At 42.7% G+C, this 18,794-nt stretch overlaps 2 protein-coding genes across 6 annotated transcripts in view; one reads left to right on the top strand and one right to left on the bottom strand.

Annotated features, from left to right (window-relative positions):
* The window catches only part of ZNF19 (zinc finger protein 19), a 102,640-nt gene that overhangs the window by 21,235 nt on the left and 62,611 nt on the right, over positions 1 to 18,794 (top strand). The gene's annotated exons all lie outside the window — the stretch shown is intronic.
* Positions 11,739 to 18,693, bottom strand: CHST4 (carbohydrate sulfotransferase 4). Its single transcript, XM_020872909.2, has 2 exons — positions 18,365 to 18,693; positions 11,739 to 13,587 (listed from the first exon to the last, which is right to left on the bottom strand). Exon 2 carries the CDS (start codon positions 13,584 to 13,586, stop codon positions 12,411 to 12,413), a length of 1,176 nt encoding a protein of 391 aa, XP_020728568.2. The 5' UTR covers position 13,587; positions 18,365 to 18,693; the 3' UTR covers positions 11,739 to 12,410.

Below are 18,794 nucleotides of genomic sequence, written 5' to 3'. Positions count from 1 at the left end.
TTCCATGGTGTATATGTACCACAGCTTCCTTATCCATTTATCTGCTGATGGGCATCTAGGTTGCTTCCATGTCCTGGCTATTATAAACAGTGCTGCGATGAACATTGGGGTGCACGTGTCTCTTTCAGATCTGGTTTGATTGTTTTTTTAAAAAATGAATTTCACTAGTTAAGTGTTTGTTTCAATGGGGAGATGAGATTCTCACACTGCCATTCTACAAGTGTGGTCACCTTAGGAAGTTTTATCTCCCCATCACTTTTTAGTGTGAAAAATTCTAAACAGCGGAGTTGAAAGAATTTTGACAGTGAATACCCATACTCTCCTTACCAAGATTCTACCATTAACATTTTGTTATAGCTGTTGTATCACATATCTGCCCCATTTGTCTATCAATCACTCTGAATTTTTGTCTGTCAGTCACTGTATTTTTGGATGCAGTGCAGAGTAAGTTACTGACATCAGTAACTTCTAAATTCTCCAACATGTATATCATTAACTAGAATATAGTATTTGTTTGTAGTTTTTTTCTCGTGAATTAAATTTGCATACAATAAAGTATATAAATCTTAAGAGTATAACATTGAGTTTTGATATATTCATGCACCTATGCAACCCAAACTCCTCTGTCCTGATGTGAAATATTTCCATCACCCAACAAAGTTCCCTCATGTCTCTTCCCAGCCAGTCACTACCACCTCCCTGCCCCCAGAGGCAACCACCATTATGATTTTTTCCTACCACTTATTAGTTTTTTTCCTGGCCTAGAACTCTACATATTAAGACGTTATATAGTATGTACAAATTAGGACATTATATATTACATGAACTCTTTCATGTAAAACTTCTTTCATTTAACCTGATGCTTTTGCGAGGCATCCAAGTTACATGTATCAGTAGTTTATTCCTTTTTATTACTGAATAGTATTACATGGTATGAATTCAACAATTTATTTATCCATTCTGTTTTTACAGTCACCTGGGCTATAATTTACTGGAGGACTTTAGGCAGAGAATTGACATTAATTTACTCTTAAGATAGGTCATTCCGGTTAGCAAATTGGAGGCAAACCATGAGGGCAGGCAGGAAGAGACCTGGTAGGGGGTTCTTGCAGCAGTTCAGGTGAGATTTGAGGTTGGTTTGGATGAACATTGTCATTGGAGATGATGAGAGGTGACCTGATTCAGGGTATATTTTGGAAGTCAAGCTAATAGGATTTCCTGATGGACAGAATGTGGAAAGTGAAAGAAAAGAAAGAATCAAAGAGGACTCTATTCCTCCAATCCATTCCTAAAACCAAACTTTGCCATTGTGAGGGTGGAGCAGCAATAAAAAACAAGCCATGAACTTTCTGCATAGAGATTTAGCTAAAAAACAGTTAGAAGGTAATCGCTAAGCAAGTATTTGCCAAATGCTTCCAGGGGGCAATCGATTAGTTCATATGCTACATTCTGTGAACACATGCAGCTTGTTAGACAACCAGCATAATTTTCAGCTTCTCTTCCTATGATAATATCACTATTAGAAATACAAGCCAACTTAATTTTTGAACCTCTGTTTCATCCCCCCTGCCACCTGCCACCTCACTTGACCTAACACTTCAGAGCTGTTGACTTTAAGATTCAACTTCCCTTATTTCTCTCTGACAGGAAACTCTTAAATGTTGGTTATTTCTTATCTGAATCTTTAAATATGTCGCTGTGTTTCATGATTGGCCTTTTAAAAAGTTTTATGTAAAGAATGATCCCTTTACATGTAATGAGGCTGAGATCCAGGTTTCATTAAATAAACAAGCATTTATTGAATGCCTTCTAGATCCTGGGAACTGTACTAAACATTGGTTATACCACGGTGAATAAGATAGACCTTACCCTAAAAGAGTTCAAATTGAGAGGTTTTATTACAATGTGATCAATACTGTAATAGAAAGAAAGCCTGTAAAAGTTGCACTCAGAGGCTTAAGGTTCAAGCCAGGAAAAACTTCCAGAGGATCTATTTCAGTTTAGGACTGAGGGACCAAAAAAAAAAAAAAAGAAGAAGTTGAAGGTGGAACAGAACAGGATATTCCAGGTGGGAGAAGCAGCATGGTTAAAAATCCAGACATGTATGTGGTAAACTGGTAGAACTTCAAATATGAGATGGGGGAAGTCAAGTCTAAGAGGGGGTTATTAGAGAGGGATGTGAGGGGACAGATCATGAGGGCTTCCTAAACTCTACTAAGGAATCTGGACTTTCTGAGTTTTCAAAAACAGTGTAGGTATTGGATTGATGTGTGCAGCATTGGAAGCAGGCAGATCAGTCAGTGGTTCAGGAAGGAGATGATGGTGGCATGAACAAAGTAGTGTGGAGAAACTTTGAGGGGGAGGAGAAGTACATGAACTTAAGACATGTTGATGAGGTAGCATGGATCAGCAGAAGAAGTCAAGGGCAAAGTCCAGGTGTTTGATATGGTAGCAAGTTGAAAATGTGAGAAGGAGACCCAGGAGAGATGATATGTGCCGTGGTTGAAGGTAGAAGGGAAACTCATGAACATAGTGGACATGTTGAGTCTGGGGTGTCTTCAGAGATGTTCAAGATATGTTGAATTGGTGGTTGGACTTACAGATATAGAACTCAGAGAAGTCTCCACTGGAGAATATACATTTGTGTGTCATCTGTTTGTAGGTGTTTTTTTTAAATTATGGGCATGGATGAGATAGTCTAAAGAGAAAGCATCCAGTGAAGAGAGAAGAGAATCTGTGCTGAGTCTATGTTAATTTAAGTAACTGCAACGTTTAACAGCTAGACAGAAGAGAAAAATTCTACGAAAAACTGAGAAGGCAATGAGACATCAAATTTTCAAGATCACAGCTTCTGTTTAAATTTTTCTAATATTTGAAACTTTTTGATGGTTACAAAAATTTGATTCTGTTGTATTATTGTGGGGAAATATGCATGAAAAATAAAGACACTTCTTGTAAATAAATGAACCAGTCACAGTGAATTTATTTGCCATTATAATAGTAAAAAAAATAATATGGAAGAAAAAAAAAAAAAACTGAGAAGGGGCCAGAGGAAAACCAGCATAGTATTTCAAGGAGACAGAGTTCCAAAGAATAGCAGGTAGAGATTAGAAAGCCTTCCTAAGTGATCAGTGCAAAAAAATAGAGGAAAACGATAGAATGGGAAAGACTAGAGATCTCTTCAAGAAAATTAGAGATACCAAAGGAACATTTCATGCAAAGATGGACACAATAAAGGACAGAAACGGTATGGACCTAATAGAAGCAGAAGATATTAAGAAGAGGTGGCAAGAATTCACAGAAGAACTATACAAAAAAGATCTTCATGACCCAGATGACCATGATGGTGTGATCACTCACCTAGAGCCAGACATCCTGGAGTGTGAAGTCAAGTGGGCCTTAGGAAACATCACTATGAACAAAGCTAGTGGAGGTGATAGAACTACAGCTGAGCTGTTTCAAATCCTAAAAGATGATGCTGTGAAAGTGCTGTACTCAATATGCCAGCAAATTTGGAAAACTCAGCAGTAGCCACAGGACTGGAAAAGATCAGTTTTCATTCCAATCCCAAAGAAAGGCAATGCCAAAGAATGTTCAAACTACCACACAATTGTAGTCATCTCACACACTAGCAAAGTGATGCTCAAAATTCTCCAAGCTAGGCTTCAACAGTACATGATCTGAGAACTTCCAGATGTTCAAGCTGGGTTTAGAAAAGGCAGAGAAACCAGAGATCAAATTACCAACATCTATTGGATCATAGAAAAAGCAAGAGCATTCCAGAAAAACATCTACTTCCGCTTTACTGGTAAAGAATCTGCCTGCAATGTGGGAGACCTAGGTTCGATTTCTGGGTTGGGAAGATCTCCTGGAGAAGGGAACAGGCTACCCACTCCAGTATTCTGGCCTGGAAAATTCCATGGACTGTATAGTCCATGGGGTCGCAAAGAGTCAGATACAACTGAATGACTTTCATTTTCACTTTTTCTGCTTTATTGACTATGCCAAAGCCTTTGACTGTGTGGATCACAACAAACTGGAAAATTCTGAAAGAGATGGGAATACCAGACCACCTTACCTGCCTCCTGAGAAATCTGTATGCAGGTCAAGAAACAACAGTTAGAACTGGACATGGAACAACGGACTGGTTCCAAATCAGGAAAGGAGTACATCAAGGCTGTTTATTGTCACCCTGGTTATTTAACTTATATGCCGAGTTCATCATGTGAAATGCTGGACTGGATGAAGCACAAGCTAGAATCAAGATTGCTGGGAGAAATATCAATAACCTCAGATATGCAGATGACACCATCCTTATGGTAGAAAGCAAAGAAGAACTAAAGAGCCTCTTGATGAAAGTCAAAGAGGAGAGTGAAAATGCTAGCTTAAAACTCAACATTCAAAAAACAAGGATCATGGCATCTGGTCCCATCACTTCATGCAAATAAATGGTGAAATAATGGAAACAGTGACAGACTTTATTTTCTTGGGCTCCAGAATCACTGCAGATAGTGAGTATAGCCATAAAATTAAAAGACACTTGCTCTTTGGAAGAAAAGCTATGACCAACCTAGACATCATGCTGAAAAGCAGAGACATTACTTTGCCAGCAAAGGTCCGTCTAGTCAAAGCTATGGTTTTTCCAGTAGTCATGTGTGGATGTGAGAGTTGAAAGCTGAGCACTGAAGAATTGATGCTTTTGAACTGTGGTGTTGGAGAAGACTCTTGAGAGTTCCTTGGACTTCAGGAAGATCAAACTAGTCAATCCTAAAGGAAATTAGCCCTGAATTATTCATTGGAAGGACTGATGCTGAAACTGAAGCTCCAACACTTTGGCCACCTGATGAGAAGAACTGACTCATTGGAAAAGACCCTGATGCTGGGAGATATTGAAGGCAGGAGGAGAAGGGGACGACAGAGGATGAGATGGTTAGATGGCATCACCAACTCGACAGACATGAGTTTGAGCAAGCTCCGGGAGTGGGTGATGGACAGGGAAGCCTGGCATGCTGCAGTCCATGGGGTTGTAAAGAGTTGGACATGACTGAATGACTGAACTGACTGATTTCAAGCAAAGTAAAAGTGACAATCCCTCAGTCATGTCCAACTCTTTTGCGACCCTAGGGGCTATACAGCCCATGGAATTCTCCAGGTCAGAATACTGGAGTGGGTAGCCTTTCCCTTCTCCAGGGGAAGAAATGGTCAATAAACTCAATTGTTGCTGAGAGTTCAAATCAGATGAGAATTGGGAAGTGTTCATAGGGTTGAGCGAGCAACAAGGAATTTAATTTTTGTTGTTAGAGCTGTTTAGAGAAGGGGGGAAAATCCAGATTGAAGTAAGTTGAGGAGGAAGTAGAAGGTAAGAAAATAAAGCCAATGAATGCAGATAATTCTTTAGAGAAGTTTGGCTGTGAAGGTGCGGAGAGAGAGGCCAGAGTTTGGTTAAGGATGTGGGAATGAGGGAGAGTTTTTACAAGATGGTAGAGACTTGAGTAAGTTAAAAGCCAGAGAGAAGATTTCAGTTGAAGAGAAGCTGAGTTCAGAAGAGAAGCAGTGAGTAATAAAAATATATAGTTCTTAAAAAGGTGAGAAGGGGCTGAAATACAAAACTATGATAGTCTTAACAGGAGATAGACTATCATCTGTATTATAACCCAAGATAAGAAGGAAGACAGAATGCTAAGGGAGGTTTGGTTATTTATACAGAGTGGTTGAGAAATTGGTATCTGATGGTTTTCTTTTCTCTTGGGAAGGAGGGGAAGGCATGTGGTCAGAAGATGGTTGTGGAAAGGTCTTCTGGAGAGGAGGGGAAGGGTTGCACGGTTGCAGGTGAGTGTTGAAGTGACCATAAACTGATGGAGATGATTCTAAGTCTTTGTGAACTAAGCTGCCCTCATGTGATTTTTTTCATTCGGCTTTTGCGTGCTTGGGCTTGGCAGGAGACAAGTTGAAGCCAGAGTGTTGGGGCCATCCAGAGTTATGGTGGCTGAAGACAATTCAGCATTTCTCTAACTGGTCTTTCTCAAAATATTCTCCTGACAGATGTTAACAGCAGAAAACTTCCTTGGTCAAAGAAGTTTGGGAGAACTGCTGTATACTCCAATCCCTTCTTAATATGCATATTAACATATTTGAAGCTCTGAGGGTCTCACGTTTGAATACTCAGTTAAATTTAGTGTAGTCAACTTTTTCAAGCTTATTTGCATCTCGAATAGTGTGTGTGTGTTGCATCTGCTAAGGTTTTACAGTTTGGTTTAGGTTGGGTCATTCACCTCACTGCCACATAAAATGGTAGGAGCTTTTCTTTTCGCTCAACATGCTTAAATGATCTGCAGTTAGCCATTTAGAGTCACATTGATTTAGGGCAGAGCAATACCTACTGTTTTCTGAAACACTCCTCATTCTTTATGAACCTATTTCATGTGCCTGTTCCATTTGTTACCAAATAAACTTAAAAAACAAACAGACCGTAAACTGGCTTCCTTATTGTTTTTCCAGGACCATAAGAAGTCGATGTGAGAACTGGCAAGGGAAGCCGGACCATCTCAAATGATTAGGATTAGGGCTCGCAGGGAGGACAACAGTCAGAGTTACTTATATTATTATTTTACTACTACTACTAATCAGAATTTTCATGGTCTTTACAGTTTACAAATTGTTCTCATATGCGTTATTTTTCAAAACCACATTTGGTCATTATTGAGCAAGGTACAGCTATCATTGGTGAGCACAAGAAACATAGTTTGGGGAGATGACAAATGAAAAGATATAATGAAAAAAAGAGAGGAGCTATATGGAATGGAGCTTAAAAAATATCGGGGACATCTAAAGCATGCATTCTCAGTGAAGGTCAAAATTACCATGGGTGTAAAAAGTGGTTTAGGGGAGGCAGAAAAATGAGTAAATATTACGGAACTTTGGACCCTCCAAAGGGCCACCATAAAAAAACAGACCTGCCATGTGTTAGTGGTATTAACAGTTCTTGGTGGGGGTGGCAATTAGGGGAAAAAACATCTCAGAAGGCTTGTTGGTTGGGGGTGGTGATGGTGGTGAGATTTTGTGGTTTAAATTCCATGGTGCCTATGGAACTTTTTGACAACTGTCAGTGTTTCTTCTGTTCCCAGACACATTAGACAATTAATTTGTCTAGCACAGAGTCTGCATCTGGCTTCATTCGTCTGCCTGTCTTGCCCAAGGCCCTATGTGACCTTGTTTTGCACCTTTAAACCCTCTCTTCAAGCCACAGTTAACTGAATTAGGGTGGACATGAGCAAAGATCAGTTAAGGCATAGATTGGCCAGTGAATGATTGGCTGGTCTCGGGGAGCCTGGCTGTGGTCATTTCCTCATGTCAGACTTCTGTGGTGCTATTCTTGTTGTTATGATGTGTCTACCACTTCTCCCTTTGAGATAATTTGAATGAGTCTCAAAGGAGACCAGGTTGTAACATCACTGCAGTTATAACACTTGGCCTGCTGGTGTCCCATTTGAGTGAGGCTAAATGTAATTGAATGAAGGCATAAGAGAAATTTATTCGAATCTTCAGCTCTTTGTCCTTCATGTATTAATCATGTATTAGTTAAAGGAGGGCTTTCCTGGTCATTGTAAGTTTAGCAGCATTCCAGGCCCTTCCCCACTAGTGCCAGAAATGTCCCCTCTGCAAAGTGTGACAACCAGAAATGTCTTTGGACGTTGCCACATGTCCCTTGTGGGGCAGAGTCACCTCTGGTTGAGAACTACTGATATTGAGAAACTAGAATGTCAGAAAATTATAAATTTCCTAATGGTATCGTGATCAGAAATGCCTTAAATAAAGGGTTTGTGATCTGCTGTTAAACTTCACCTTAATAAGGATGTTACCAGAAATGATGGAAGACAGTCTTTGAGACCTGAGACCAGTGTTGTTACCAAGATATTCACAGCTAGCAGTAATGAGCACCAGATGCTTTCTAAGCAGGTTCTGTATATCAACTCATTAGCTACCCTTGCAACTCCAAGGAGTCGGTACTGCTATTATTGTACCCAACCTACAGTTCAGGGAGCTGAGACATGAGATGTTGAGAGACTTGCTGAGGTCACCCAACTGGTAACAGCTGAGTCACCCAGACAACACAGTTCTAGGGTCCACATGTTTATGAGCACATAACCCCTTGGTCATACTGTTCTTTCTGTAACATCTGTACTTCTTTAACCTCCACAATACTCAGCATACTACCAAGCATATAACAAGTTCTCACTGGACCCTGATGAATTCTGTCCATATTGACATTGGCATTTACTGGGGCACTTTGTCCCAGATCTCTGCTCCAAAAATGCCTCTGCTCAAATATCACTTTCTCGGTAAAGTTATTCCTTATTGCCCTCTTTTAAAACATTACTCTCCCTCACCTCCCAAACACTTACCCAGCTTTATTCTTCCCCACAGTATTTACCACCATCTGACATGTATTTATTGTTTATTCCTCCATTCCCCAACAGACCAAAATAGAAGCTGCATGAAAGGAGGGGCTTTGCCTATGGTGTGTGCTGCTATATCCACAGCACCTTGAACATTCCTTGGCATGCCATCAAATGTATGAGATGAATGAAGAAATCCTTTAACTTAATCCTATATCCAATATCCTTGCTTTGATTATCTGTCCTTACTTTTTCCTCAGTACTGCTTTTAAAAAATAATCTTTCTCTGAATGAATGGGAACATTTATTCAGGAGAGGGGCCCAGCCCTCAATAGAAATGCCAGGGTATTGGGGATCCCCCACTGACCAGACGTATACTAGTGGCCTATGTCACTTACATATGTTTATTTTTAATTTTGCTTTGCTGGTCTGTGAAAGTAATCCAATAGAGTCATTACAATATGCATACTCAGAGAAAATAACTTATGTTTTGCTTTATATTTACATAGAACAATTATAAGCTATTCTTTTAAGAAAGATGTTACATACTATTCAGTGACAGATTTTGCACAAAAATCTGATTCTACTTTCTCATTTCTCCGTATAACTACTATCCATAAGCTGAAAAGAATATAATTTTAATTAAAAGTAATTTAAAAACTTAGCAGTTGCTCTCATTATATAGAAAATTAAGCCACAGGGAAACACGGTCAACACCACTTTGTTTCCAAGCTAACCTTTTCTCACCCTCCAAACACATATTCAAAATTTTGGGGCTCCCTTCTCTCCCCAAAGTGGTGGGCTTAGGGCACTTGCCCAGTATGTCTCTTTTATAAAAATCATCAATTGCTTTCCTGCAATTAGGCATTTCAGGCCATTATGTTTCTCTAGACATGAAATAGCTCATTCCCCAAGCCTGATTACTAGCCCTAAGAAATTTAAATCAAATTCAAATGTCATATGTGTTCAAACTCATCTTTGGATCCTGTGCAGCTCAAATAGGCTTGGCAAGCAAACAAATGCCTCCCTGTTTGGGGGGGTGGAGGGTTGGAGCAGATGCCTCCAGAGTAGTAAAGCTCTTCTGCAGAACACAGTCCTCTGTACTCATCATGGGTTCTCAGCTTCCCGAATTCCCCATGTCTCATAATTGAGTGTACTGCCCCTGGTGCCCCTGAACTCCAGTGCCAGCTTCCTGAACACTTCAGTAGGAGACATTCCATTGCTCTCTAAATATTGCTCAGCACTGGGTCACAGTTTTAGAGGTAATATAGTGTGATTTTATACTACACATTCTTACATAAGAATGCCATTACAATATTATATTCTCCAAACTTTTTTGGGGGGGTTGCGGTTTGAGGTTAAGAATATGATACTGCAAACAAATATAAATTAATTTAGACCAGAGATATCTGATAGAACTTTTACAGTGATGGAAATGACCTATATCTATGCTGTCCAGTACAGTAGCCATTAGCCACATGTTGCTATTAAGTACTTGAAACGTGGCTAATGCAACTGAGGAACAATTTCATTTTAACTTATTTAAATCTAAACAGCCACCAATGGCTCCAATATAGCAGTGGTCCTCAACCTTTTCGGCACCAGGGATTTTGGCACCAATTTCATGGAAGACATTTTCATGGACTGGGGTGGGGGTGCATGGTTTTGGGATGAGTCAAGTGCATTACATCTATTGTGCTCTTTATTTCTAACCAAATGCTACTGCTGATCTGATAGGATGTACCAGTCTGTGGCCTGGAGGTTGGGGACCTCTGCTATATAGGGTCATGTATAAGACTGTCCTTCAAGAAGATGGACTTCATCTGACATCAGGACTTGGAATATAGGAAACTTAAAACTATTTTAAAGTAGATCTTAATTTTAAATAAGATCCTGAGATTTCACTCTCTCCTTGTCTGGAGATGGGCTGACTCTTTTGGAGATGGAAAAGCAAGCTGCTCTGTACTCTGGCATTCCATAGAGATGGTTCCTAAGGAAGTTGCTAACTTTAAGACAGTGTAGAGGCTGGAATTTCAGAGGGAAAATCAGAGATGGTCAAGTCTATCACTATCTCTTCCTCTCACTGACCGTCTTCACTCTGTTTCCACCATCACCTACTGCAGTGGCCTTATTTTCAGCGTGGGGAAATTTTTTATAATTTTGAAAGGTTTGTAGTGGCAAGAAGCACATGCCTGAGAGATTCTAGGCTCTTGAGGAGGGTCTAGGGTGGCATGGGTTTAAATATCAGAATAAATTCACTCATTTAAAACCCGTATAAATTAACTTCAAAGACCCAGATGGCCAAGGGATCTACTCAAGCATCTCAGGGGTGGCACAGCCCAGGAGCAAAATGGAGTGGGAAAATTCCCATCTGACGTGGAGGGAGCTTCATGAAGTGAGGACCATGCCAAAAGTGGATGTGGGAACAAAAGGAACGGTGAAGTGATTGTACCTCTCAGCTGTGACAAAGAGAGATGTTTATAGAGTCAGGACTCAGACACAGAATTTCAGATACACAGGGACCTTCTTCCTATTCCTTCCAACCTGAGGATAGCACCTGTGTCATGAGTAAGTGCTTAGATACTTGGCAGGCACTGGAGAAGTCATCTGTCTTGGGGCAAGAAGGCAAAGAGTGCAGGGGGTACCACTGTCAGAGTGGCTGTGGAAGAGCTACAGAGTCATGTGATAAACATACAGAATCCCAGCCTCTTCAGCAGATCTGAAGTCGGACGTGACAAAACACATCTTTAACGAGTGATTCTGATACACAACTCGATGTGGGGAATCCTGCAAGGACTGAAGGAAACAACCTTTCTTGTTAGGGGAGGTGACCAGGAAGAGTTGAATGGCACCAATTATGTTATAACTGAGGTCCTCTGGCTGAGGTATGAGACTAAAAGAACTCTAGAACCTAGAGTGATGCGTCCTGTATTATTACAGCTTATATCTCACATTCAAGTGGGCTTAGCTGTGGTTGTCTGCTTTCTACAAATTCTTGAGAGGGCAGTGTATAGATCAGTATTGACCAAGTTAGACTTAGTCCATCATCTGAACCAAACATTGTCTTAACAATTTTGTTCTATGTGTGGGTGATAGATAATAGCAAAAGTATTTATAAAGAATCTATAAATATGAGAATATATATATAAAAAACTGAAGCACTGTGCTGTACACCTGAAATTAATACATTGTAAATCAACTATATTTCAGTAAAAAAAAATTTTTTAATTTAAAAAGTAAAATATTCCAGTAAAAGAAATCTATAAAGATGATTAAGCTGTTAGTTAAGATCCCATAAGGACAAATATTTGCTACTAACTAATTAGAAAGCATAAAAGGGTACACTCCAAACAGAATCTTATTTTGAAATTTTAGTGTTAACAGATGGCAATTTCACGGCTTAAAATAGGAAAACACTGTGGGGAACTGATGTCCAAATTGGGTCCAGCCACCCCATGAACTTAAAAGCTTGCTCTGTTGTGCAGAGATTTTCTTCCATATTTGTGATAATTGACCGTTGTTATGGCCAGACTCACAGGTAAGTGTCCAACCCTGATCTCTGCTCTCTTTTTGAATCCACTGGGAGCTCTGAGGGCTCAGAGTTCACATGTTTGCCGAACGTGTTGGTGGGCTCTTTGGCTGAAGACCCATTTCCCTGTTTTTTCCTGTTTCTCTCCTTTCCCATTGGGCAAGATGTGGACAGAGGAGTTTATGGATTTCCTCCAGTGATATTGCTTGTACCACGTAGGACCCAGGCCACAAAATCTCTGAGGTATTCACAGGTCGGAAGCCCAAAAAGAGAAGAAGGGCATCACTTCTGTTTTGTTGGTTGGTATGTGCTTCTCACATAAGGTTCACAAGTCTCTTTTCTAGAAATGAGCAGAGACACAAAGATCTCTCGAACACGTGTGGGCAAACCCATTCTCACGCATACACTGACACATACTGTCAAAGCTCAGAAACAGCCTTCAGTTAACGTGGCCGAAGCTGGTGCTGGGTGGAGAAGGAGCCTCCTTAACCCTCTTGGTAGACCAGCTCGTAGGGGCTCCAGGTAGACAGAAGATCCAGCGACAGGTTTTTCTGCTGTTGGTCTGATGTGACAAGGTGGTAGCCCAGCAGGTTCATGGTATTCCTGCAGACTTTCTGAAGTCGAAAAACCTTTTTATAAGGCAGGGACCAGCGCCAGGCCTGAGAGACATTGAGGGCATTCCTGGCATTTGTGTGGAAGGCGTGCTTACCCATGCCCTTGCCTCGAGTGATATTATGTACCCAGGTCTGGAGCCGGGGCAAGAATTTCAGCCCTACGTATTCATACATTCGGGCAGTTTGGGCCAGGGGGTCCCGGACCAAGTCCTCATAGCGCACGAGCAGGTAGCGCTGCCTTAGGGCCTTGGGCAAGGACTGCACGGCTTTGAAGATCTCCAGCTGGCTTTGGCAGATGACTTGCATTGCATAGTAAGGTTGGTCCTCCTTCTTGAGTTTCTGACGATGCTGCCCCATCACAATGTGGCTGTCAATCTTAAGTTCATTCGTGGTGTGTTCTCGGGACCGGAAGACTGCACGGGGGTCCCGGACCAGGTGCACAATGTGCAGGTTGAGGGAAGGGTCTCTCAGCAGCGGGTAGAGCACCTGCAGGTTGAAGAAGCGCACCTCCTTGAGCACCACATGGCTGTAGCTGCGGCAGGCCTCCTCCACCACCTCGAAGGGCTGCTGGTGGCACAGAATCCTGCAGTGGGCCTGGGGTATGATCTTATCTCGCGGGAAGAGGTTGCAGGCAGGTGGGGAACACAGGGCCCGGCTGCCATCCCACTGGAATAGGCTGGACTGTTTCCGGGGGCCAGGATTCATGTAGGCATCAAAGACGCTCATGTCACACAGAAAGACAGCCCGAATGAGGTCCCGCACAGCCATATGCAGTCTCTGGGCTGTGCTTTGTGTGAAGGTCATCCACACATGCCAGGCGGGCTCCATCAGGTAGAAGACATCTGGGTGCTGTCCAAAAAGCTGCCCTACAAAAGAGGAGCCAGAGCGCCATGAAGACAGGACCAGCACGTGCATGTGTGGGGGCTTGGGTTCCTCCTTCACCTGCAGGGAGCTGTCATCGTGGGAGTACACAAGGATGAACAGAATGAAAATGGCCATCTGGGAAGCCAGGAACAGCAGGAGCTTCATTCTTTTGAGTGGTATCATGCTGAAGTGATAGACCATGGAAGAACAAACAGAGGGGTATTTTAGGCTATCACAACATGGAATTGTATTGTACAGATGTACCACAATTTATCAGTATTTAACCAGTGTCCTCATTGGTGAGCTTGGGGTTGTTTCCAGTCTTTGGCCATTTCAGAGCTTTCAGTAATGACCTTTATGTTCACACCTCATTATCCAAGCATGTAAGCTAACTCCCAAGAAGTGGAATTGCCGAGTCAGCAAGTATGGGTATGTGTACCTTTGGTATCTGTTGTCCAGTTAGGCTTCATACTGGTTATAAGCCACTGTCTGTGTCTAGAGCTCCTGAGATTTTAGGGAGCAGATTTTAGAGGACGAATTGGACAGTCACAGATGTGACTCTTGAAGTTTATGGCTTGCTTCCTGAAGAGGTAGAACATGCTTTGCCAGCCCATGGGCTTCCCTTGGAAGTCCCCTGAACCTTCTGGGAAGTGTGTGATGACCTCAACCAAATGTTAAGTGGCAGTGGCCCAGAAACCTTTCTCTTCCATTCATGACAACAATGCATTTCCTCCACATGTGCCAACAGATCCAGTGAGGATCATCTCTCCCAGGTGCCAAAAAAAGCGCATTGTTATATGCCAGGAACATGTCAATGAATAGTAATTCCTGTCTTGGCCCTGAAGGTTAGAGCAGGACCAGCTAAGAAGAACAGGACCTAGTTCTTTTGAACTTGAGCCCAAGAGGAAATGATTAGAAACTAAGCCATGTTTGATAATGACTCAAGAATTGAGCCAAATATTGAGGAACTGACCTTCTCCCAAAGACAATATGAGTATGAGGAAAAGTTTGGAACAAAGATACGAATTAATGGAGTGAAAGAGAAAGGAAAGAACTTGACCTGTGTAGAAATATAAGGCTAGAATTTTATAGGCAGGGCCTATAATCAGCTTAGGAAAAAGCTAACATTTCCTAGAGACTGGTAACATGGACCTTTCAAAAGTCCACCTCCTGCCCCCATGTGGCTTCGGGCCAGCTCAGGGTCCAGAGTGGGCTACATGCTCTGAGCACTCCTTGCCTACCTGTGGCTCCTGACCTCATGCCCGTTCTTACCCAGAGCTGGAGCCTGGCCTTCAAACTCGTCCCTGGTTGTCCTCAGGCTTTAATTTGCCACAGTTTTCAGGGACTGCCAAGGGAACCCTCTCACTTTCTTTCTCTGTTTTTTCTTTCCATGAGCAATTTCTCTGGCCAGCAGGAAAGTATGCTTTTGTAAAGTGAATCCCATCTCTTGTCACTGGGATCTGGATACAACCTGGATCTAAGCAACCCATAATGGGGCTGATGAGCTCAACCAGAGACCCTTGAAGGTGTGTCTCAGGGAAAGATCATCTCTGCAGTTACTGGAATCAGTGTAGAGGCAGCCCAGAAAGAACAGGAAACTGAAGGCTTTTCATGGCAATCTCCTCTCATCTAACCATCACCCCTCCTCAGCTCTCCTACACTAACCTCCACTGTAGACCCTCCTTGAGGTTGGGAAGCATGTATGAGAGGTCCCTAGTGCACCTTCCTGAGTGTTGTTTTCTGGCTATTTGATGCATGCTTGAACCCTGCCCTCCCTGTTATCTAATCCTGAGTCTGTTCATCTCTAGCCTGGCTTTTATAGTAAGTAACCTCTCACTTTTGTCTATCAGTTCTCTCCCTCAGCTGTCCACCTCATTCACTGCTACCAAAATCTATCTTTTTAAAGCACAAGCCTGTCGCTCCCTTCCTTAAAGTCCTTCAATAGCTTTCTGACACATATAGGATTAAATCCCCATTTCTCATGTTTGGGGGCCCTACATAATTTGATCTTAGATCTCCTGTCACTCCCTTTCCTTTCTGGCACCTTAGGTTCTGGATTTTACTTTCAGTTCTTCTAACTTACCCTGTTATTTATTGTTAGTAGTTTAATTTATCTTTGGCTGTGCTGGGTCTTCGTTGCTGTGAGGGCTTTTCTCTAGTTGCAGTGAGTAGAAGCTACTCTCTAATTGTGGTGCACAGGTTTCTTATTGTGGTGGCTTCTCTTGTTGTGGAGCATGGGCTCTAGGGCTGATGGGCTTCTGTAGTTGTGGCTCCCTGGATTTTAAAGCACTGGCTTAGTAGTTTTGGCACATGGACTTAGTTGCTCCGCAGCAAGTGGGATCTTCCCAGACCAGGGATGGAACCCCGTGTCTCCTGCATTGGCAGGTGGATTCTTTACCACTGAGCCACCCAGGAAGCCCCTGTCCCATTGTTTACAAGCTCTGAGACATTTGCAAGACAACCACTCTTTCCTCAAGATTCTGCCCACCTCTCAGCTTTCTCCCTGAAAGGTGTCTTATTTCCTCCCAAGATTTAGTTTTCCCCTGAACTTTCCATTCCCATCCCTCTCTCTCTTTCTCTGTAGTACAGTTAAGTGAAGTGAAAGTTGCTCAGTCATGTCCGACTCTTTGCGACCCCATGGGCTATAGAGTCCATGGAATTCTCTAGGCCAGAATACTGGAGTGGGTAGCCTTTTTCTCCTCCAGGGGATCTTCCTAACCTAGGGATTGAACCCAGGTCTCCCACATTGCAGGCAGATTCTTTACCAGCTGAGCCACAGGGGAAGCACCTGTAGTGCAGTGGAGGATGAATATCTCTCACTGAGCTGCTATTACTTAAAGGTAAATGCTATGTCTTATCTTGTTTACTGGCACATAAAACATACAGCTGATTAGGGCTCATTAAACACTTGTTGAACAAATAATAAATGAGTGTGAGAAGTGGCATGTGTGCAAACATGCTGAGTCACTTCAGTCATGTCCACTCTTTGCGCCCCCATGGACTGTAGCCCACCAGGCTCCACTGTCCATGGGATTCTCCAGGCAAGGACACTGGAGTGGGTTGTCATTTTCTCCTCCAGAGGATCTTCCTGACCCAGGGATCAAACGCATGTTAGTTACTAAAATTTAGATGATTTTATTGAATATTGAGCACAGAATCAATACTATCTCAACTGCATGGAGCAAGATGTTAAGTCAGAACCTTAGTTTAGAAGCAATATGGCACAGTGAACCTGACTCCAAAAAAATAGGTTCTATACAGAGCATGTATTATTTAGAACTAAGGGGGTAAAAACCACAAGCATCATTAAAAAATATTTATTAATAAGAAATTAAAGCCCCATCGAAGGGCAGTAGACTACTCACAGAACTTCCCTGGGTTCGTTAGTAAGAGAAGAAAATAGAAGGAAAAAACACTCAGCACAACCTATCATCTCCTTCCAAAAAATGTAATTTGAAAACATATTGGAGTCTTTCCTGGTAGTGCAGTGGATGAGAATCAGCCTGCCAATTCACAGGACATGGGTTTGACCCCTGATCTGGGAAGATTCCACATGCTACAGAGCAACCAAGCCTGTGTGCCTCAACTACTGAAGCCAGCATGCCTAGAGCCTGTGCTTTGCGTCAAAAGAAGCCACTGCAATGAGGAAGCCTGAGTACCACAACAAAGAGTAGCCCCCATTTGCTCAAGTAGAGAAAGCCCAAGTGCAGCAACAAAGACCCAGTGCAACCAAAAATAAATAAATAAAAGAAAAAATAAACACTATATTGGGACTTCCTTGGCAGTCCTGTGGTAAAGACTTTGCCTTCCTAGGCAGGGGGTCAGGTTCGATCCCTGGTCGGGCAGCTAAGATCCAATATGCCTTGTGGCCAGAAAACCAAAACATAACACAGAAGCAGTGTTGTAACACATTGAATAAAGACTTTAAAAACACTCCACATGGGGCTTCCTTGATGGCCCAGTGGTAAAGAATCCACCTGCCAATGCAGGAGACACGGGTTGGATCCCCTGATCTGGGAAGATCCCATAGGCATTAGAGCAACTAAGCCAGGGTGCTGCAGCTACCGAACCTGTGCTCTAGAGCCCATGAGCCGCGACTGATGAGACCCTGTGCCTCAACTGCTGAAGCCCGTGCCCCTAGAGCCCGTGCTCTGCCACGAGAAGCCACCACAGTGAGAAGCCTAAGCGCCACAACTAGCGAGTAGCCAGAAGACCCAAAATAAATAATTTTTTTTTTTTTAAAAAAAAAGGTATTTTACTTCCAGTTAGAAGTTCCAGACTCGTCCGCAGCCTTACAAGACAGAAGTCTCTTCTACCTTGGCTAACTCACTGGCCTCATAATTTAATCTTATTTTACATTGGAACGGAGCTCCACAACTTTGAAAGCCCTTCTAGCCACAGTAATGACAACACTCCAATTAAATACATCACGTAGAACAGTGATGAGCCACACCTCCATATTTCCGAATAAGTGAACTTTAATTCTCAGTGATAAAAACAGCCCCGCCTGATTAGACCTGGATATTTTGTGTTCCAGATCTGAGAATTCAGTTATCACACTAAATCTCAGCTGAGCTAGAGAAAATCTGTAGCTCCTAGAACCTCTGGTCCTCACTTCCCAGCACCTGAGCAGAGGAGAAGCTACAGGAAACACAGAAGTCAGCATTGGAATAAGTAAGACGAACCAGCTGTAAAGTATACATCAGAATAGCCCCACTCACTTTCTAGGCTCTTTCTTAGGGATGGGGGTGGGTGGGGTTAGGAGAGCTGCTGGCAGGCAACTTGTGCTTTTGGGGAAGATTATCCAGGTGATTCTGATCCAGCCCCTCTCCAACACCTCCTATCTGCCATTCACAAAGAAATGCCTGGCTTAGTTGCCCCATGTTATCTGAAACTCCACTCCAAGGACCTAGGAATAATGGCCCTGCTCTGGAGGTGTACACGGGAAATTTTCTCCTTACCTTGTTAACGGCTTGGGCTTCACCACCACTCTGGAGGCTCTGCCAGCCAAGTTGTGCAGCTTTTTTCCTCTGACTCACCAGCTCCTCTCTCAGCTTCCTTCTCCTCCTCGAATCTTGCATAACCATCCCTACTCAGAGCACATTTCACTGTCTTCTTCCTCTGACCTGAAATCACCCACCTTCCAAGACAGGGTTAAGAAAACACTGGCTGCCAGGGAGGTGTGATCCCGGCAGCTTTAACCCTAAGAGATTCGAGGGGTGGGGAGATGCTGCTTGAATGGGCCGGGCCTGGAGAAGCAAAGGAGGAAGTATTCTCTCCCACAACTGGAAGGTGATGCTGGATGCTAAATTCCTTGAAGGCAGCGGAAAGGTTAAGGCAAAGTGGAGAAAGGAAGGGGACTCCAGAAATACTTGAGGTTGATAGGGAAGT

This window comes from Odocoileus virginianus, chromosome 20 (genome assembly GCF_023699985.2).
Source record: "Odocoileus virginianus isolate 20LAN1187 ecotype Illinois chromosome 20, Ovbor_1.2, whole genome shotgun sequence".
Taxonomy (NCBI): Eukaryota; Metazoa; Chordata; class Mammalia; order Artiodactyla; family Cervidae; genus Odocoileus; species Odocoileus virginianus.
This window is presented reverse-complemented; position numbering and strand designations above follow the sequence as displayed.

Coding starts and splice junctions, on each gene's coding strand:
- CHST4 (XM_020872909.2), bottom strand. CDS start 13,586: ATGATACCACTCAAAAGAATGAAGCTCCTGCTGTTCCTGGCTTCCCAG.